The 22382-nt window shown below is 35.1% G+C and overlaps 1 protein-coding gene across 2 annotated transcripts in view; it reads right to left on the bottom strand.

Moving 5' to 3' along the window:
- Nucleotides 1–22382, bottom strand: part of AQR (aquarius intron-binding spliceosomal factor) — a 93568-nt gene that overhangs the window by 63780 nt on the left and 7406 nt on the right. Inside the window, exons 3-10 of one of the 2 annotated variants that reach the window (XM_046654542.1) lie at nucleotides 22327–22367; nucleotides 16275–16310; nucleotides 12498–12618; nucleotides 10353–10493; nucleotides 8542–8610; nucleotides 7358–7458; nucleotides 4012–4088; nucleotides 851–915 (exon numbers count right to left, since the gene is read on the bottom strand). In XM_046654542.1, coding sequence (XP_046510498.1) covers nucleotides 851–915; nucleotides 4012–4088; nucleotides 7358–7458; nucleotides 8542–8610; nucleotides 10353–10493; nucleotides 12498–12618; nucleotides 16275–16310; nucleotides 22327–22367 — 651 coding nt within the window. The remainder of the gene's footprint in view (nucleotides 1–850; nucleotides 916–4011; nucleotides 4089–7357; nucleotides 7459–8541; nucleotides 8611–10352; nucleotides 10494–12497; nucleotides 12619–16274; nucleotides 16311–22326; nucleotides 22368–22382) is intronic. The other variant, XM_046654543.1, reaches the window with a different exon arrangement.

Below are 22382 nucleotides of genomic sequence, written 5' to 3' on the forward strand. Positions count from 1 at the left end.
AGGTTTAAAAACGAAGATGCTTTGAGAGAAAAGGGAGTTGGGACCCCTAACTGGAGACTCCTTTCTCAGTTTCCTCTTCCTACACCCTACTATGACAGCCAGCAAGGCAATGATGAGAAACTGGGACAATCAGTTTGAAAACCACTAATCTAATCAAATATCCTCATTTTGTGGATGAGGTTATTGAGATCCTCAAAGGTTATAAATTAGTTACTGGCAGAGCTTGAATTTGAATGAAGATCTCATGAATGACTGCTAGTCCAACACTCTAATCCTCACGCCAAGAAACCACCCTGTCTCTCCAGATAAGGAATGAATGGAGAGGATTTTCTTTCAATTTCCTTCATTAAAGGAGAAAGGAAGGAAAATGAATTCAATCTGAACTACACCAACTCTGCACCTGAACTTTCCATCAAAATCTTGTACCTAATAGTATGAAATCTTCTCTTTTAAGAACCTTAATTTAAAAAGTTCACAACAGGAGCTATATCTTTCTTCTTCAACATTAGGCACATTTAGAAAAGTGAGATTATTAAAGAAATGGCTATAAACCATGACTTCAGTCAGTATTTAAATACTCAATACTCTATACAGGGGTATTAAAATGCGACAGAAAATAAACTGCCATGTTTAATAACTACACTAAATAATGTTTTTTCTACAAACAGCCATCTGACAGTCATCTGAAGACTTCAAGGGTCAAATGCCTTTGACTCTTCTCTATGAGACACCTTAAAATAGGTACAAACAAAGAAAGGACTGTTTCAGGTGACAAAGAAATATTTCACATATGCTTAATCTGAGCCTCCTAAATGATTATATAACAGAAAGGTCACTGCACACTTCTTACCTCTAGATCAATCATAAGTTCAATGAATCTTTCACAGTAATGAACTTTGTCCATAGTGACAGGTTCTAGACATAACAGAAAACATGTTAGCATTTTCTTACTTAGGCCATTCTGTGGTACTGTATCTTAAAATTGGCAGTTAATCAGTTATTTAAACAACGTCATTTGTCCCTTATTCATCAGGATTGGACTAACTATGATTCACAGTAAGGACCTCACATATATGTCAAAAAAAGCAGGGCTTATCCTTATATTTAGCTCTACAAATACAAGAAAATGAAAAACCTAGCTTGCATCAGAAATACATTTTAAAAATCAGATTTGCAAAAATATTTTTAAAGTGTTAATTTTTAAAAATCTGTACTGAATGTCAGATTTTGAAAAAATCTGGATATAAAAACTAGAAAGGCAGTTTTTTTATCAATTCTTGACCCACTTTCCTATTGTCTTCACATGGCAAACTTTTAGAACTTCTTTCACATGCATAAACAACATACATATATGCATGCATGTAAACATACAAAGATATATTTATCTTTAGAATGCACAGAAAGAGGGTAGGAAAGATACACATCAAACTAATTAAAGGGACAATTTTTATGACTTTTTTCCCACTATACATGCATTACTTTTGACGTTAAAATGCCAATGACACATAGAGCAATAAAATATTTTTAAATTACTATTTTATTTTATGCTATTCATGAGCACTAATGTACTACTTTAAAAAACATTTATTTTTGTTTTTCAAATAATTACTGCCTTGTGACATGACATACTTTCAAGCTATAAGGCTTTTTTCCTAATGCCAGGAAACGGTCTACCTTTCACCAGCTAAACCATCCTGCCAAGATTGTTTCAATTAAAAAGAAGATAATTTCAGGGTCCCTACTGCTTTTTAGTCTAAGGACTCCCAGCAGCAACTAATCCAGTGCTAAACCTGTACAAAGCACCCTACAAATGCTCAGATAAATCCACTTATTTAATTTATTTGCAGTATACAGGAAAATGGAGGGCTTTATGAAGACAGAAATGTGAATACTTTTGTGACTAATATATGGAGATGTTAAGTGGAACTTTTCTAGTTAACACATGCCCATAAACCAGACCCTAAAATAACAACCACAGAATTTCACAGCTGGAAAATATCTTAGAGAACATCTACTCTAGCTCTTCATTTTCCAGGTGAGAAACTGAAGACTAGAGAAAATGACAAGATGAAAGTGTAGAACAAAGTAATAGCTGGTTAAAACTAGAAGCCAGTTTTCTGAGACACAGTCTAGGTCACACAGCTGTTGAAACTAAAGAATATAAAGAAGCAACTTTTAAATCAAATCCATTCAAACCAGTCCTCTGCTGCGATCTTTTGTTCTTGTTACCGTTAAAGGAAAATATTTTTGTCTAAAATTTAAAAAGTGAGCAAACTTTGTATTCTGTATTTTTATTTAGAGCCTGAGAAAATTATTGGCAATGGCCAATTTAAAATTAGAACACGATGCCTGGTGCTCAACTCCTGAGGTCTGGTGGATAAAACTATCTGTTTTTACATTAGTTGGCCCTACTGATCATATTGTTCAGAGCTGAAACCTTGTTAGTCCAATTTCAGACACCAATATATCCTTATCACTTGCTTCTTATATGTATTCTGTTTTTTTCCTTTCTTCTGACAGCAGTCCTGACATCGCAGATCATCCTACACAGGTTTCCTTTATAACAACTGATATGAACATGTTTTTAATTACCCTGTTAAATGAAACTACAATCCTTCTTATTCTTTTAAAAATTAGTTTTCTGTTTCTTAACGATACAATCCATCCATCTTTATACCCTCTCTGAACTGGCACACTATTTTCATCATCTTGTTGGTTCCTTTGCCAGCGAATTAACAAATTTTCATTAAAGCTCAAGATCAAGTTAAGAAATACTGTTTTCTGACAATATACGAAAAACAGCAGCAACAGTTAGCGTTTACAGGTTGTTAAAATTACTGCAGGCCTATGTTGTTGCTGTCACTTGATTTTCAAACCTTTCTACATGACCCTAGATAAACATTCCATAGCTAGAGTCAATTTTTATGACCCTAATTATTACAGACATTAGTAGTTCTAAGCATTAATTATTACTATTTGGTTAAGAAAACCAAATCTAAGTCCTCTTTCCAGGTTTAGGTTGCTTAACTGAAAGATTTAAATATATTAATATTAAACAACTCAGATTTTATCAATCAGCATATGACAATTTTTCCTTTTACTGATGGTGGTAGTAATAATATACCCCAAATCAGGTAGAGTTGATTTTTAGAATTAGTGTCTATTGCTCACTGAATTATAGGTATAATTTTCAGTTGTAAAATATTACTTGGAGACTCAGCATTTATAAGCAATTTTGCTGTATTTTAAACAAAGCTACAATCTCTGATGCAAAAATACAAATATGATACATCGCAGAGCTGTTCTTAGATTATATTCAAGTTAGGAAATAAAATATTATTAACCAATTACATATCTTACATAGTATATATATACCTTTGTTACGTAAACAATATTCTATTTGCATTCACTAAATGCTTATAAAGAAGATCTTGCAAACCCAACTAATGTAATTAGCCCCTCTTGGTACATAGACATATAACACACAGACACACATATGCGTCCATATATAGTATAATCATGGTATATTTTAAAGTTTATACTCTACATAGTACTTATGTTTGTTTCATCAATAAATAGGAGCCACGATTTTGTCTAGCTCATATCTCAAAAATAATTCTCTTCTTCCTCTCCAAACAGTATTTGATGTCGCCTGAAAACACTATTCAGCACCATACTGAAAATGCCATGTGGATAGGGTCTGTGACTGTCTTGTTCACCACTGTGTCCCAGTACCTTGTTAAGGACTTGAGTCTTGTAAGTAAGCTCAAAAAATATTTGCTAAATAAATGAACATTTCAGTAACCGTGCTGGTGCCTTTAAAATATGTGAATTTTTAAGGTAGTCACAGTACTCAGACTCGTAATGTATCTGAAAAGTGGAGGAGATACACTTTGTCATCACACTTTTAAAACATTCTAAGAGCAGTTTTTAGACCAGAGATTAGTAAATACTACAGGGGAGATCTAAATGAGAACTTCACAAATGAGCTGAGAACAAGAAGAAAGTTACCAGAAAGCGGGACTGATTTCAGCACAGAGATAAACTTCTGGATGAGTTGTGAAAGAAATCTTCGTTCTTGATAGGCTCTAAAATCAGAGAGATAATGTTGACCGAACTATTTTTGAAAAACAATTATTTCAAAAGCAAAATTTAAATACTGAACAAGTCTTTTATCTTTCTCTGAAATTGGGACCATAATTTGAACATAGCCTCTTCTTTGTATGTAAATACAGCACTACATGAAGAAAAGAAGAGCTTCGTTACTGGCCTAACAAGGCAGCTAAGAAAGCACCTCCTTCTTCTTACTGTAAAAGCTTTCACTTGTGATTTAAAGGTCAAGACTAAAAAGTTTTCAAAATTTCATTTATAGTCTGCCCTTAACATTAAAAATCTAATGTTTAAGTGTGTAGTTAAAACGAGATGAGTAATTTTTTCTTTTTTTTTTTAAGGAAGATTAGCCCTGAGCTAACTGCTGCCAATCCTTCTCTTTTTTCTGAGGAAGACTGGCCCTGAGCTAACATCCGTGCCCATCTTCCTCTACTTTATATGTGGCACGCCTACCACAGCATGGCTTGCCACGCAGTGCCATGTCCACACCCGGGATCTGAACCAGTGAACCCCAGGCCGCCAAAGCGGAACGTGTGAACTTAACCGCTGTGCCACCGGGCCGGCCTGGAGGTGAGTAATTTTATACTTTAATATGTTTAAAGTAGCAAATAGAATATTACAATGTCTAAAAATTAAATGTTAGCTTAAAAGACAATTTTCTACTCATTACTAATTTTTTTTTTTATTAATGTTATGATAGATTACAACCTTGTGAGATTTCACTTGTACATTTTTGTTAGTCATGTTGTGGGTACACCACTTCCCCCTTTGTGCCCTCCCACCACCCCCCCTTTTCCCTGGTATCCACCGATCAGATCTCCTTATCAATATACTAACTTCCACCTGTGTCTACTCATTACTAATTTAAGATACACCAGGTACTAATTAATCAGCAACCATCATATATTGATTATGCCAGTCCTGCTGGAAATACAAAGGAGGGGAATGACTAAAATATACTTGAAATGACAAGTCATGTTATACAAAGATAACTAGTAACACAAGCCAGCATGTAATTAATAAAACTGGCTGACATTAATTGAGCACTTACTGTGCTAGGATTTGAGCTGCGTTTAAGTACTTCATACAAATAATCTCATTTAATGCTGACAACAGTCCTAAACAGAAATAGGTACTATTGTCCCAATTTCACACTGAGGCTCAGAGGTAAGGTAACTTGCCCAAAGTTACCTGTAGAACCTATACTTTAAACAACTACATGCTCTGACCATTACACAAACAGCTGGCGTTCCAGTAAAAAACACACAGCGTGTTTTAGGAGTTCAGAAGAATAAAGCACTGTGGCCTAAAGTAGTTGGTCTACAAGAGTGTTTAGAAGGTTAACCTTGAAGTAAATGGAGTGGAGGGGAAAAGGTACTTTGGAAAGCAATGTTTAAGAAACAATGAACAGACTAGTCCAGTGGTTTGAGAAGTCACAAGAAACAGCTGGAGGTTTCTGAATGCCGCTGTAAGGAGTTTAGAGTTTATCCTACAGGAATGAGCAAACCACTGGAAGCTGGTGAGTAGGAATATGGCAAAATAAACATAATTTTCTACGAAGATGGCTACGTACGCTCATTGACGTGGGAAAGTTGGAAGAAACATCAAATAGGAATTTATTGTAGCGGTTTAGTCAAGAGGCTGTAAAGGCCTGAATTAAGATGACAGAGTGTGGATAGACAAGAAAGGAGAGGAAGGACAAAAAATGAATCTGATAGCACTGGTTGACTGGATATAAATAGCTGGTCAGAGAAGTGGAGTGCTCCAAGATCAAATGGCAGGAAGAATTAAGAGAAACAGAGCAGAAAGGTGAGTTTGGGAGGAAAAAACAAGAGTATTAATTAGTTAAGCCAAACTGAAATTCATGGCATGCATTGAAATAGAAGTACATAGCAAAAGGTAAGACAAAGACAGGAAAGCAGAGAAGTGCAGACCAGAGAGATTTAGGATTAAATCATATTGAGGCAATGGGAACAGGGAGGTTAAAAAGAAAAAGTAGTCAAATGATGCAAAGATATCATGCAATTAGTCCAATCAAGAGGCTGCTGGCTGGAAAGATATCATGAAACCGTTGAGACTGGAGTTGGAATTTACAAAGGGATGCTCCTACTCTGACTCTAATATCTTGTCCTCATAACTCTCACTCCCTTACTCCCAAACTCATTTCTCTGACATCCAGATTTTTTCATTTCTTCCTATTTTCAGTAACCATCAGCATAACTCCAGTTTGTCCTCTTTTCATGGTCTACATACCTCACTAACTAATATCACCTGTACTCATGGCTTCCATTACTATCTGCACATGTATAAACTACTCTCCTAAATGGAAGAAAAAATAAGAGTCAAAAAAGCTATCAGAGGCCCAAGGGAAGTGAGTCCTTAGCATATATACATAAGCAGAGAAAAAGAAGTGGAAAAGAGCAATTAAAGATGGAAAAAGAAAAAAGATTACTGCTGGAACAGTCAAGGAGTAAATAAGGCAAGAGCATAGTTGACGAATTAGCCTGAGAGAGAGAGAAACAAACGTTTTAGAGTATACAGATCCTTCCCCTGTGTCCTACTAATAGCACTTTGTTCAATGCAATAAATACTCGCTACCAGACTTCTATCTACTTGATAATTACTATTAAAATAACACATAGCCCCCACCTGCTTCTTTAGTCCTTATACTTGATTTATTTTTCTCCTTACCACGTATCACCATCTAATATACTATATAATTCATCTGTTTATTGCTGTCTTCCCCAACTAGAATGTAAGCTCCACGAGAGCAAGAATTACTTTCTATTTTGTTCTCTGCTATATCCCTTATACCTACAACAGTACCTGGCAACATAATAAACATTCACTATTTCTTGAGTTAATGAATGAATTATGGTTGGCGTGTATAAAAGTTATTATTAACAGTGACAGAGTAAGAAAAGCTGGATTGACAGCCTGAAGATTGTGGAGAAAACTGAGAACCACCTATGATGGAGAGACCAGGGACAAAAGGCAGGGAGAAGATCATTGATATACTTATCACCGGGGCAGGGAGAAGAGAAAGAAAAAAAACATGGTGGTGACGTGGTTTCCCCTTTAGACCTCTGTGAAAAATATTCCCATGACAGCCTAAGTAAAAGCACTTCTTAATCATTTCTTTGGTTCAGGACTATGTCAACAACAAACCAGTCCACATTATCTAAGAAGCACAATCAATATATTACAACAGAATAAACCAACATGGAACAAAGCTTTGGCAACATACTGCTCTCTTGCTTCTGGATCCATCTTTTCATCATTCTTTTTAATTAAGTTCCAGAATTTTCTTAGCTTAGGTGTCTTTTTTAATTCTAACTCCAACCGTGCCTGAAAGAGTGATGTAATATTAAATCACCAGTAACTTCAACGTTTCCAAGGATAAAGGTGAGATCAACTATTAGCTAGTTTTCTAAAGTATGCAAACAATACAGAGTAATGGACCGAAATTTGAAAGCAACATGAGAGAAACTACGAAATCTGGAAACTAAGAAACTAACAACTATATTTTTAAAATCTGTTCAATTTTAAGACTTGCTAATAAAAAAATAAGACAAAAGAAACTGCCTTTTCTAGTCAACATTTTAAGCTCAGTAATCAATTAAATTTCTTATCTCTAAAATTAAGGATTTCAGTTTGAAAAATATGAGCATTAACACTTATCAGCATGATCACTGAAGTTTGAAAAATGAGCCTGAAACAATGAACACAAAGAACAGCTATTACAAGCAAACAAGGAAATGTCCATATTACCATATTCTTTCTCATGGCACTTGCCAGTTTTTAACTATTATTAATTACTTATATGTGCCTGTTTTCATCCCCATCAATTGTACCTATGAATGAGCTTGCCTATCTGGGTGTCCGCAAAAACACCCACATGCAGGAAAAGGAATTCTGAACAAAGTATTACGCTGGAATTTGCTGGCTTTAACTTTACTCCCTAAGATCTCTGTTAACCTGGCTTTGATACCAGCACATATTATCCAATAAGGATTTGATGAAAAAATGAAGTCATTAACATTAAACACGATCCAGACCTTCTCCTATAGCTGTGTGTACATTCCAATCAAGAAAATAAAAAATTCAAGCCTCCATTTAGTTTCATCTAAGACACACATAAGAATAATTATTTTGCTAAATTAACCCTCTTTTCTATAAGCACAATAGATATTACCTTATTTCACCTTATGATATTGAAATTAGGTGAAATGCATACTAGGTGCACACAAAAACTTTAAAATTGAAAAAACTACATCTATAAGTTAATGCAAAGTAAATTAGATAAATTTTCTAAGCAGGAAAGGGAATTTTTAGCTACCATTTTATAACCATATTAAAGCAACAAAATCTAAAACCACATGTTCCACTTAGAACACATATACAGCTAAGTTTCTGAAATTAAATACTTACAGGCTGTAAGCCCATCCACATTGGGAGGGAGATAAGCTGCTGTACTTGACTCCGTATCAAGTCTACTTCCTGTTTAAGGCATGAAGAGAACAAGTTTATAAACACACCAGCATTTTAACCTAAGTCATAGGGGCCTACCGCCTTTTTAAGTCTTGGCAGGGGGAAACATGCCACCAATACTTTCAAATTGATGCTATTTTAATATTAAGAATTTCAATACTTTCAAAAAAACCACATTTGCAGATTTTGTATTTGCGAATTCACCTACTCACAAAAATGTGTTTGGAACCCCAAATTCAATACTCCCGGTGCTTTTGTGGTCATTCACAGACAGGACAGTACAGTGAAAAATGTTGAGTTGCCCAACTTGCAGGTTTCCAGCTGAGGCTGAACAAACTGACGCTCTGCCTTCTTGTCTCAGCTTTCATACTGTAAACACACATCCTTTATGTGATCTATTTAGTGCTACCTTTTTCACATTTTTGTGGTTTTTGTTGGTGATTCTGCTATTTAAAATGGCCCCCAAGCACAGGGATGAAGTGTTGTCTAGTGTTCCTAGGTGCAGGAAGGCTGTGATGTGCCTTACGGAGAAAATATGTGAGATAAGATTCCTTCAGACTTAAGTTATAGTGCTGTTGGCTGTGAATTCAATGTTAATGAATCAACAATATATATCACATAAGGTATCTTTAAAACAGGAACATACATAAAACAAGGTTATGTACTGATCGGCTGATGAAAATATTGTGACCAGAGGCTGGCAGGAACCTAACCCTGTATTTTGCCTAGGAGCAATGGTTCAGTTTTAGCTAATTCTTTATTCACTTTATAGTGATAAAATAGTATCCACGATGACTTTACAGAACATAACTACTTCAAATAACTGACAGCATATTGAAAAGAATAAAGCATTTCAATAATAAGCTATGTTTTAAGTTAATTAAACCTAGCACCAAATACTAAGTAAATCTTGTCTTTGTTCAATTTCTGACAAGGAATTATGTCTATTTATATTAATACTTGTTTAGTTCAATAAATGTTAAAGAGATAATAGTGGCATCCACTGGGAACATCATAAATCTTTTTTGTTTTATGCCTTTACAAGCTGCATGTGAGGCAGTACATGGAAATAGGCAGTAATAACCATCCATCTATCAATATTCAGTCTTCAGGAGAAGAAGGGATCCCATGCATTCTCCTGCGTAGGGTTAAGTGCCCTATCAATTCAGAAGCACTTATCTTTAAATAAATAGGTATATACTTTCAGATAACCACAGTAGGAAAGCACAAATGAAATATTAATTACTAGAAATATTTCATTTTTTAGAAGATACTCTTATGAAGGATAAAAATGTGTCCTACACAATCCAAGAGATTTTCAAAGATCATCCGCAACTGCCCTATTCATCAACTCAAGACATAACTCTTCTGCTGATCATCCAGTCTGTCCATGAAGCATGACTGAAAAGTAATGAAACTGGGTTTCTGCGTGTGGCTTGTGGCAGAGATCTTAGTACTCAAAGTTCATATTAACCAGATTCTTTGCTGCTCTATCTTTGGAAGATTTCAGTTCTCATTATCATTTTTCTTGGTGACTAGACAGAAAAAGGAGATCAAATCCAAATCTGTTAAAAAGCAAACAGATCTTACAAAGTGGTTTTATTGAGAAGTGGTTGAAATCAAGGTTTCAGCATTATCCTCATTCCCCACTACTACTGATGAAGAGTTGGCTACAGAGGTAATCTCACCTATGTTCAACTTAAAAGAACAAGAAAACTTGAAAGTTCCCCCAAAATATAAAGTATAATTACCAAACTATTGAAGCAATGATCAAGAAAAAGCAATAAGACCGTCTGTTCATGGAGTGAAAATTCACCATCGGTTTCAGCTAATGCCGCTTTTAAGATGCACTTAAAAAAGAATGGGAAGTGGTCTGGCTTCTTCTTAAACGTCTGAAAAGAGGAAGAATAAAAATTCATTTTGAAAGGGCTTGCTCACCTTTTTCTCCCTTAAACGAACACTGGTAGACTTTTTAGGAGACTATTAACAAAACCAAATAATTACAAAAAGACTATCTGCTTACTTATATTAATGGTAGCAAAGCAAAATACAGGTTTCTGGCAAGACTATGAGAGAGGTGCAGAAACCTTCAGCTAATAAAATAATGATCTTAATTCCTTTATTTTCTCTTTTATGGATTACACCTATATTTAGCTTAGTCTTTGTTTTCTTATTAAGGATCTGAAATGTTTTACTTCTTCTGACAAACAAACCACATGCTTAGCAAAAATGATAGTTTTCCCACTAACTAATCTTGAGAGCCTCTCCCGCTTTACATTAGCTCTTCTACTCTTAACACGTAAATAATGTAAAAAAAAAAGCAAATAATGTAAATATATTCAAGCTTCTCTTTGATCTACCTCCCCATCTAGTTTCTGCCACATCTCTCTTCTTTCATAGACAAGTGCTTCAAATATGTGGTCTACACTAGTTGTTTTCATTCACCTCTCTAAAGCAAGGTTCCATTCACAGCACTCCCTGTAAGGTGTTACAGTTGCCAATGGACTCTTAGCAACCCTTAACTCCTTTTCAATGCCCTGAAGGCTCCTCTTCCTTTGTCACTTAAATAGCAGTGTTCTAGCCTCATTCTTCTTCTCCCCTCCCATTAGTTCAACTACCATATGTTAATGATTCTAAATAGACATCTTCAGTCCATATTTCTCTCCTTAACTCTAGAATGTAAGATTCCTCTGTCTACTAGAAAATTTCATCTAGATATTCTAAAGGCAATTTAAACTCACTAAGTCTAAAACTCAATTAAACAATTTTGCACCTTCCAAATTATTCCTCAACCCTCCATTACCTATCTTGGTAAATGGCACTATCATCTACTATATTCAGTTGTCTAAGCCTAGAAGGTTATGAAAATTACATCCATCCCTAAGTCTACTTCAATTATCAAATCCAATCAATTCTTCTTTCTAAATCTGTGTGTAACCTCTTCTCTTAATCTGTATTGCTTTTTCTCTATTTCAAGTCCTAATCACTAAAGCGGTCTTTATAACACGCAAAGTGATCAGGTCATTTCCTAGCTCAAAAAATTCTCCCTCTACCCCTTCCTAGAGCAGCTTGAGGCCAACTTCAAGAAATCCCTAAGATCTCTCAATAAGACAAAAGGCCCACAGATACTTTGGGCTTTAGTCTGCCCAAAGATGGCACATACTTACTGAATATTTGAGAGAAGTGTTCATAGTTTTATCTTAAAGAGTCTAACACCTTCTCACTTTGGAGACCATCCCCTCAAAAAGACAACAAGTATCCACACCTTTTCTTCATTTAAAAAAAGTATGACTGGAAGGAAAGAAACTCTTTTGATGAGCTGACCATTTTATGGTGGCCAAAGAAAATCCAGAGTTTGGAACTCTACTGAACAAGCCTCTATTACACTAGCACAAAGAGAAAATGTCAGTCTATCAGAAATTTCAAAAAGGGAAAACTGACCCCAAATCAGGGAGAAAGAGAAAATTGAAATTACAATATAAACATCTGTCTTAACTTTGGAAACACTACTTTATTCATATAACCCTACATATATATATACTCCTTGTTATGAAAAAGGACACTGAAAAATATTATCTCACTTGAGCATTATCTATTTGTGCTGATTAATTTAAATTTCACATAATCTGATGTAAAAGTCGTTATAATCCATGCCATTCTTTGTTTCAAGCACAAAGCAGAATTCAATTCATGGTAAACTGGTTTCAAGAAAATACTGAAACTGAAAGAAAACTAATATTATTTTACATATATTCATTCTTTTTCTCTACATCTACTTTATTATGGGGTAAAATTCTGTTCTAAAAGCATTATGTGTCATCAGTAAAAGTTCTGCTACTTTGTAATGGCTTATGTGAGCACAGTATGAAAGCTATCAAATAATTTAAATCTGTTACCTCCCATGCAGGGACATTTTCTCTGAATTTCTCATTCACCATACAGCAGATTGACATTAAATAGGCCTTGCTGGACACCTCTGGAGAATAATTCATCCAGAGGTAATTTTCAAGATACTGGCTGTGAAGAATGAAAAGGCATAGAATTTCATTAGTTACTACCACTCATTATAATATGTCATTCACCTGGAAAAGCATAATTATTTATAACTTTCTGAAAACATTTTGAAAATCTATATAAATAGAGAATCCTTCATAAATCTACCTGTAATCTAGGTTACTGCTACCTGCTTCAAGCCTATATATAGCAACTGCAGCTTTGGGGAATGAGAGTCTTATGCTCCCAAACAGGAAGACATCAAAGGTTAATAACATACGTAATTATCATCATCAGAACACTGGATATTCCCTTATCTATGGCTCTTTGTGAAGTACAAAAGAAAAATATCTCACAAATATCAACAACAAAATGACATAATGCGCAGTTTCACAGATAAATGTATCTGAGACGTTAATGCTAACTCATATGAGAACCAAATGACTTCCAGAAACTAAGAAAGAGACTTAATAATCAAAAAAAAGCTTTGTAATACTTCATTTACAAGGTATTCAAAAATAAGTCAGTTTTCAAGGTAACTGGCATTTTACCTTCAGGACACCAAAATTCTTATTTTAAGACTGTGGTGAAAGTATTCCTAAACAAACAAGTATTTTTGATTTCTAAAACATGACTTAGCCATTTCTTATCATTCAGGGTATCATTCATTACTGTACTGGGATGTAAAACAGTCTCAATTACTACTGAAGAAAAGCAGGACTTTTTGCTCCTACTTTAAATCACTCCACATGCATGTTTCAATCACACATGCATGTGTGCACACACACAGTTAAGCGTTTTAGATTCTGCTGTAGCACTATTAATTTTTCTACTTTCTCTTATACTTCAAAGGTCTGCTCACACTGGCATTTCCATGGGTCTATCTTTAGCAACCCTTACTTAAATTTGCAATAGTCTAGGAAACTTGATAAGTAGGATTTTACCCAAAATAATGGTTAAAGGCCCTAAACAAGAGACTAGAGTGCTCTTTCATAAATAAAATGCATGAAGCTTCACTTCATTCCTTTCTTACAAGTTTAAATTCCTTTTCCCTGAATTACGTGCTTTAGAACTTCCGTCAGCCATAGTTTGTTAGTGTTAATCTATCCAAAATTTCTGTATTTCATGGCAGTTTAGCTGGTTATAGGATTCTTTCCAGGTTGATAGTGATTGTTTCCTATGTACTAGTATCATTCTATTATCTTCTCTATTATTACAACTGGGAAGTCTATAATCAATCTATTTGTCCTTCTTCCTCTTTGGATAATCTTTTTTCTCAGGCAGACTTTAAGATCTTCACTCTGTCTTTGTTGTTCTGCAGTTGCTCTGTTCAGAATTTATGGTACTCCCCGAATCTAAAAGACTCATATGTTTCAACAGTAGAAAATTCTTAACCATCATCTATTCTAAATTGCCAGGATCCCATTGTCAATAAATCTCTTCTAAAATTCCTACTGGATCTTCTCATTGTAGCCTCCATATCTCTTAATTTCCTTTTATATTTTTCATCTCTATTTATCTTTGCTATTATCTAGATAATTTCTTCAGATCTATATTCTAGTTCACTAATTCCCTCTTTAGCTGTGTCTAATCTGCTATTTAATTTGTCCATTGAGTTTTTAAGTTTCAATGACTTTTATTTCCATTTTTTCCCAAATATGTCTATTTCCCATGTTTTGCTCCTTGTTCACATATTCTATTTATTCTCTCATACTCATAATAATTTAAAACATAATGATTGACAGTGTATATGAATTATTTAATTACCTAAGGTTCTTGGGGGGGTGGGAGGGTGTAATTCTGTCCTTTGTTGTTTTGACTAACTCTTGCTTATAGGATCAATTATCCTAATATGCTTTGTAATTTGGGAGTTTGAACTCACTATTACCAGAGTTTTATCTATAGGAATTTTTTGCAATGCAGCTGGAATACATATCCTTCTGGAGTATCTTTATATTTGCTTCTGCAGACGCCCCAGGGATATCACAGGCTTGCCACAGTTTTTAATAGTAATGTCTTGGCTTTGGTGTTATGTGACTACACGGTAAACTCCAAACTTACTCTTTACAATTTTAGGTGAGGAAACTGAGAATATGAGAGTCACAATTTGCTTAAGATAATAGAGTTATCTCCATGGTATACAGATGATACAGAACTGACTCCAAACTGCATCTCTTTTCTCTAAACTTAAGGATTGTTCAATTACTCCCTGATCCTATCCCAGCAATTATAGCAAATGTAATTTACATAACATGTATTTCTGATAAGTTTCACCAACAGAAACCCTTTTCTTTCTTAGTTCATTCTCCTGTACCCAGCCACTTTCCCCATGCCATCTCACATTCCATTCTAGCAAGAGACCATCAATTATCTCTACTACAAACTTTAGTTATGTTTGCAGGTTGGTATAGAGAAAACGTCATTCTCACATAGAGAGTTCATTAAAGGTAAGAGCCTGCCTTTTCAGTTATTAAAAATCTTTCACTGTTATTGGTGCCTTGAATCTGTTCTGCTGCTTTCTCCTTCAGTTATTGCAATTCTTTTGGTTTCTGATATTTGCCTGGACGGTAGAATTCTAGTTTTATCCTAATTGTATATCAGTATCCTCTTGATTTTTATGTGTCTTTTTGAAAGATGACATGATATGGTGGAAAGGGCATTATTAATCTAAGGGAGTCCAATTTCTAGCCTCAATGTTCTCCTCTATAAAATAAGGAAGATCTTACTTGGGTTATAGTGAGGATTAAATGAGATCAAATATTTCTTAGGCTATAGTAGGCACTCAACTTACTAGTTAATTTATAATTATAAACTTCAATTTCCCTCTGTAAAAATGATTAAGACCACCTACTTCATGACACTTTTTTCAGGATCAAATCAGTATTTGCAGGAAGTAACAGTTGTACATACAGAGACTCTGACCTCTGATGCAGACAAGACCTCAAGGCAGCATGGAGAAGTGGAAAAATCACGAGCTTTGCATTGTCACCCCAGTTCTATCAATTACTTAACTGCATTATGTTGAACAAATTGCTTAACCTCTCTGATCTCAGTTTCTTCTTCCAATAAATAGAAATGATAATACTTATTAGCAGAGCTGCTGTGAGTGTTCTGTATATAAAATGTTTTAACACTGTGCCTAGTACAAGACAAGGTTCAATAAATGGTAAATATTACTATCACCAACAACAACCCTGGCTTTTATTTTCAGCCTAGTGGCCACACCTGATTGTAACATGATCTAATATACTTCATAATCTAAAAATTCTGTTTGGTCTGAAATATTTATGTAATAAGTGGCTAGGTCAGAACAATGCTGCCTTGCTAATAACTTAGCTTGGCAGGGAAAAAGTGGCTATAGAAATGAACTCCAATTTACTTCTACTGATCACTAGAAGAATCAAGTAAGAGTTCAGAAATTGCTCAGCAGACCCTATCTTAATTAACTAGTGATAAACAATTCAAATACAAGTTATTTGGAGCAATGGACAATGGAGCATCATCTTTGAAAACAAAGGATATCATACACATACTCCAAAATAAGCCAATCACAAAAATATAAATCTTCAAAAATTTAGACTCATTTCCTTAACCACTCAAAGAAATGTACAGAAAATTTAGCTAAAAGTTAAATCACGCTGTCATCTTTAACTTTATCAAAGTAAGGCCTTTTAACTCACCTAAATTCCAAGAGCATTATTTTTCTGATGGCAAACCTAAAAGTACAAAAATAAACAATAAAAATGTTTAAATACAGAATATAAACATTTCAGAGTTATTCATGCAGACACAATTTGGAACTTTATTTTAATACTGGCTCACATATCAGAATAATCATATTTTAATACGCATTGAAAAAAGCAAATTTTGCTTTTGTGTTTTTTGTTTGTATTTTGACAGGGTGGTTTATTTTATTTTTATAAACTAAGAACAGTTATTTAAGTGAAATCTTATCCTATCCATATAACAAACACAATCAGTACTATGACATCCTAGGACATCAGATATAGATTAATAAGCTGAATAATTTTAATCAAAACACAAATGTTCATCATTATTCATAATATTGGATCACAACTGCCAAAAGCTGGCCTGTCTCAATTTCTTAAGCACTGACCAACATTCTTTTATTTAATACTCAAATGGAAACAATCTGAAGTCATGCCCTCCTAAAAGCACAAGGGATAAATGAATCTATATCACAAACATGGGAATCAGACTTTTCACATGCTTCACAGTCTTGACATTAAGTCTAAAATATTAGAAAATTGTGGAGGGAATATCGGATATCTCTCTCTATTATACTGGGTTTTTTTAATGTAAGTACTTTCTTTTATGTTAAATAAACAATGTTGTAGTTACCAGGTATCTAATGGCAGGTTCAAATGTTCACCAATTTAGTTTTATCATTCTGTATACTAAAAGCAAAGTAGCCAAACCAGAACACTGCCACTAGAAAACAGACCCCAGCTTTGAAAATTAAATGTGTTATGCATTGTAATGCCCCAAGAGACCACTGTTCTGTCAAAATCTTACTCCACTGATCTCTGATCGCTTAAATAGTTTCACTGAACAAGCCATGTCACAGATCTAGAGACAGAGTGAAATAAACGTTTTTACGTGCAAAAGCACAAAGAGAGAACACTGCCAAGGTACTGGCTTCTACAGCCAGCCAGGCCACTGAGTGGATACAACATCTTCTGTGTCAGACACACTCTAAACCTCCAGCTGCAGACATTTCACTTTAATTGCACGTTGGACAACAGAATTCACTCAGTGCCCATTATGCACACAACTGCACACTTAATTTCCTCAGCCACAAATGGGACCTCATGATGAAAGAAAGTAAGTCCTGGCTCACGAGACAGAAGATCAGTATTCTAGTCATGACTCAGTTTGCCTTGACATGTTTTTTTTTTTTTTTTGGACGATTAGCCCTGAGCTAACATCTGCTGCCAATCCTCTTCTTTTTGCTGAGGAAGACTGTCCCTGAGCTAACATCCGTGGCCATTTTCCTCTACTTTATATGTGGGACGCCTGCCACAGTATGGCTTGACAAGTGGTACATAGATGCACACCCAGGATCCAAACCAGCATGTGGGAACTTAACTGCTGTGTCATTGGACTGGCCCACTGACAACACCTTTTAAACATTCTGGGACCCAGTTTCCTCGTGTACAAAAGAGGTAGAGTGGCCAATGTATTTTTGGATGACTGGACAAGAGAAAAATAAGTCTTGATAGGGCAAGATAAAGCAAAAACACTCTGAGAAACATTCGATTTCTCAATTAGCAATCTTGGTGGCATTCATTAAATTTAGAGTTTTATGCTTCTGCCAATAAACTTTCTGAGCCAGATAAAGTCAAGAGTTTAACTAAAGATACATATATAAGATACAAGAATGGGTGTAGTTAGGAACCAGACATCACGCCAGAAGAACTTTAAAGATAAGGATGAAAAGTTACAAGTAATAATGACAGACGTAAATAATATAAAGGATTTGGGGATGGTTATTTTTTTTTAGTTACCAATATTACTGCAAGCATGCTGTGTGCCTGACACAGTACCAAGGGCTTAACATGCATTTCACTAAATCTTCCCAAAGTTGGATAATATATGTACAATAAACTGGGTCCTTTAACTGTACTATTAACTACATGATTAAATTTGATAGGGAAAAGAGTGGGGAAGGGCATGCATGTGGGAATTTCTTTGCTGCTATGCCTGCCCTCTGCTTCCTCTCTTAGGATACAGTTGTGTGAAAACATGAGGTCTGGAGCTGTGGCCGCCCCCTTGCAACCCTGTAGGGAAAGCAAAAAAAAATCACTACAAGGCTGACAAGGGCCCTGATGTTATGGACTTCTGAACTACTTATTTTCAGATTTACTGTTAAATAGACGAAAAAAAAAATCATAATTGTGAACAAAAGAAGCCAGACACAAACGAGTACATACTATATAATTCCATTTGTTTAAAGTTCAAAAACAAGCAAAACTAAACTACAGTGTTCACGTTCCCATACTTACATACTAAAATGGTAAAGCAAAGGACCAAGCAAGGGCTTCTGGGATGCTAACAATGTTGGCTTTTATTACTTTGGTGGTGGTTATGAATTATAATAATTCAGAAGGCTATATACATTTCTGTTTTATGTCCTTTTTGGTATTACGTTTCATAGTAAAGAGGTTTAAACAGTTTTAATAAAAATAAACACTGACAAAAGTAAATTGTTCTATAACTCATTCTTTGTTCCAGCATAGAAATCACTTAGGTGGATTCACAGCAGGATGAATAATCATACCAAAATATGCTGGCTCAGAGAGCTGTAAGGGGCAATGAACCCTGTGCTATTTAAGAACAGAGTACTGGATGAGTTAGAGAACCAGGACTCAATACCTGGCTCTGCCTCTAACTACAGGCAGACATCTTGGGCTAGTTACTTAACCTCTCTGTACTGTGGTTTCCTCTCTCATAAAATGAGGATCAAAACAGTGACTATCGCAGGGTTGTTGCGAGAACAAACAAGCCACTACTATATGCAAGATGCTTAGAACAGAAACTGGCACATGGTAAGCACTTAAGAAATAATAGTTACTATTATTTTTAATATTTTAAAATCAAAGAGATAAAAATAGGTTAAGACAAGCTTGCCAAATTTGATAATGGTAAAGATAGCAAATATAAATCAATTGTGTGATAGACCACACATTATAAGGCTGACTGGGCAATATGATATTTTAAGATGTACTTAATTTTGAGATCCTAGAAGTGATCATTTAGACCACAAAAATATTAAGAACTGATTGATTTATTTTTCAGATGCCTCCTAGGAAAACACAGCTGATGTGCAAAAAATGTACATTATAAGAGCCTTAGTGTATAATATTAAGAGTATGTACCTTATGGCTATAAACTGTCTATTTTGACAGCCTACAAACAAGTTAATAAATCTTCTATCAAGCCATTCCACAATAATAAAGATACTATGAGCACATAACTCAGCAAAACAGCTTCCTCAGGCACCAGTCTAAAAAATAGTCACCTAAAATTTTAAATATATAGTATGGTTTATGTGTTACAAAAGTGCACTTAACTTTTTGAACTTTTGAGATTTGGGGAGAGAATGCAATCTGTTCACTTTTATTAAAGTATTCAAAAATGTATAGAAGATGAGAATGCCTGTTAAGAGTGCCAGGATAAATCTTAGTAAACCCGGCCAATGACAGTTACTTCTTTCAGAAATTAAAAATAATGTAGCCAAGACTATGTAAGTTAAAAATCATTAGCAGCTTTCAGTTATTAGTTATACAAAAATTATCTTCAAAGAAGACAGGTGTAAACAAAAGTTTAAATGAAAAAACAAAAAAAAAACAAGCAATTACTATCCACTGGAAAGCCTATTCTGAAGAGTCAGAGAATGCCTTCTGAAGGTTCAAGATAATTTCCAGATTGGTATATCCTTAATATATAAGAATAAAGGGATCCTAGGGGGTCAGCCCCGTGGTCGAGTGGTTAAATTCGCGCACTCCACTTTGATGGCCCGGGGTTTCACCAGTTGGGATCCCAGGTGCTGACGCGGCACCACTCATCAGGCCATGCTGAGGTGACATCTCACATAGCACAACCAGGAGCTACAACTAGAATGTACAACTATGTACTGGGGAGCTTTGGGGAGAAGGGAAAAACCAAACCAAAACAAAAAAGACTGGCAACAGATACTAGCTCAGGTGCCAATCTTTAAGAAAAAAAAAAAGGATCCTAGAATTTATCTACCCACTCATCTTTAGTTAAGTTTACTCAGGCAATTTCATCCATACCCATATCTTCAGATCAACAAGTCATACATTATATATCTGCTCAAATGTCCTGTCTTCAAAGAGGATTTCTGCCTGATCATTCAGTCTGAAATAGCAACCCTTGTCACCATACCTTAACCACACTTTAATTCATAGCACTTACTACCTGCTGACATTACATATCTGTACATTTCTTGTCTGTCCAGACTAGAATCACAACATAAGCTCCATGAGTAAAGACTTTATCCACTGTTGTAGCCTTAGCATTGAAACTGTGGTTGATACAAAGTAGGTTCAACCCAAACCTCTCTTCTGAGCTCCACACCTAGATATTCAACTGCTTATTCTCCATCTCCATCTCCATGGCTCTTTAGTGCCTAGAATTCAACATTTCCAAAAGTGAACTAACAATCTACGCCCAATCGCCGCCTCCCCAACAACAACAACAAAAGTCAGTAGCGGCACCACTTATCACCTAACAACCTAAGTCAAAAACTTTGGGGTCATCCTTGATTCCTCCCTTTTCTTCACCCACCACATCCAACCACCAATCATCTCTATACTTCTGTCTCTCTCAACTTGGCAAGTCCTCTCCACCTCAAACTTTCCATGCTAGTCTAAGCCATCATTATCTTGAACCTGACTACTACGATATTCACTTAACGAGTTTCCTGCCTGTTGCTCCTTCCAAATTCTTTTTAAAATATCACCATCATGCTTACAATGCTTCACTGGCTTCCCACTGCTCCTGAAATAAAAAACAAAATCCTTAACACGTTCTTTGGCCCTGCCTGTTTCTACAGCCTCACAAATCAATCATTAAAACAAAATAGCCTCTTATTTTGACAATGCCACGGATTTGCCTTCACTATATTTAGTAAAACTTACCTCCTAACAAACATATGAAAAACTATCAAATCTGAAATTTTGTAAGGTCTGTGACATTCATAACCTAAATGTTTCTATTTCATATTAAAACATTTAGTCAATTGTCCTTTTAAAATACTCATTGGACATATATGTCTACAGGTGCAGATATGGAAATATGCCCAAATACAGTTAAATTAAAAAAGAAAAGGCATGATGCAGAATGATATGTAAAATACAAACTTTTTGCGTTTAAAAAAAAAAACCGACATGAGGGACTGGAACAGATATATACATAAATAAATAAACTGAGGGTTAAGGGACAGGGAATAAGATTTCTTGAAACTCACCCACTTCTGTACATTGTTCAAAAATAATTATTATTTTATATGTATTTTATACATTATGTATAAAATACATTTATTATTATTATTATTTTTTTTTTTGAGGAAGATCAGCCCTGAGCTAACTACTGCCAATCTTCCTCTTTTTGCTGAGGAAGACTGGCCCTGAGCTAACATCCATGCCTACCTTCCTCTATTTTATATGTGGGACGCCTACCACAGCATGGCTTTTTGCCAAGCAGTGCCATGTCCGCACCCAGGATCTGAACCCAAAACCCCGTGCTGCCAAGAAGCGCAACGTGTGAACTCAACCGCTGCGCCAACGGGCCGGCCCCCATTTTTTATTATTTTGAATTTAACTATTGTTTATGTTTTACTTTTATAATTTTTAAATAGTTTTTGTTTAAGATTTATCAGAAAATGATAAGATAATTAGTATTAGTTGAATTGAAATAAAATCTCCATGTTTACTCTCCCTCCTCGCATGTCTTCAAAAACAAAATAAACCCTATGTGATTTAATCCCTCTAATCTGAGCCAAAAATGAGAACAAAGAAATAACTTATGATTCTTCAGCAGATAAAGTTTTTCTAGCCACAGTCTCCCTGATAACCAAATCAAAGAAAAATAGTTCCCAATTTACAATCACATTTAGTTTAGAAGTTCAGGTGATATCCAACTCGGTCCCACCTAATCCCTATTTAGGAAAACTGAACTCATTCCTACCTTGATTTGACAATTTCTTTCTCATATATATCTTCAATAACCTGTTATCGAAAACA

This window comes from Equus quagga, chromosome 2 (assembly GCF_021613505.1).
Source record: "Equus quagga isolate Etosha38 chromosome 2, UCLA_HA_Equagga_1.0, whole genome shotgun sequence".
NCBI lineage: Eukaryota > Metazoa > Chordata > Mammalia > Perissodactyla > Equidae > Equus > Equus quagga.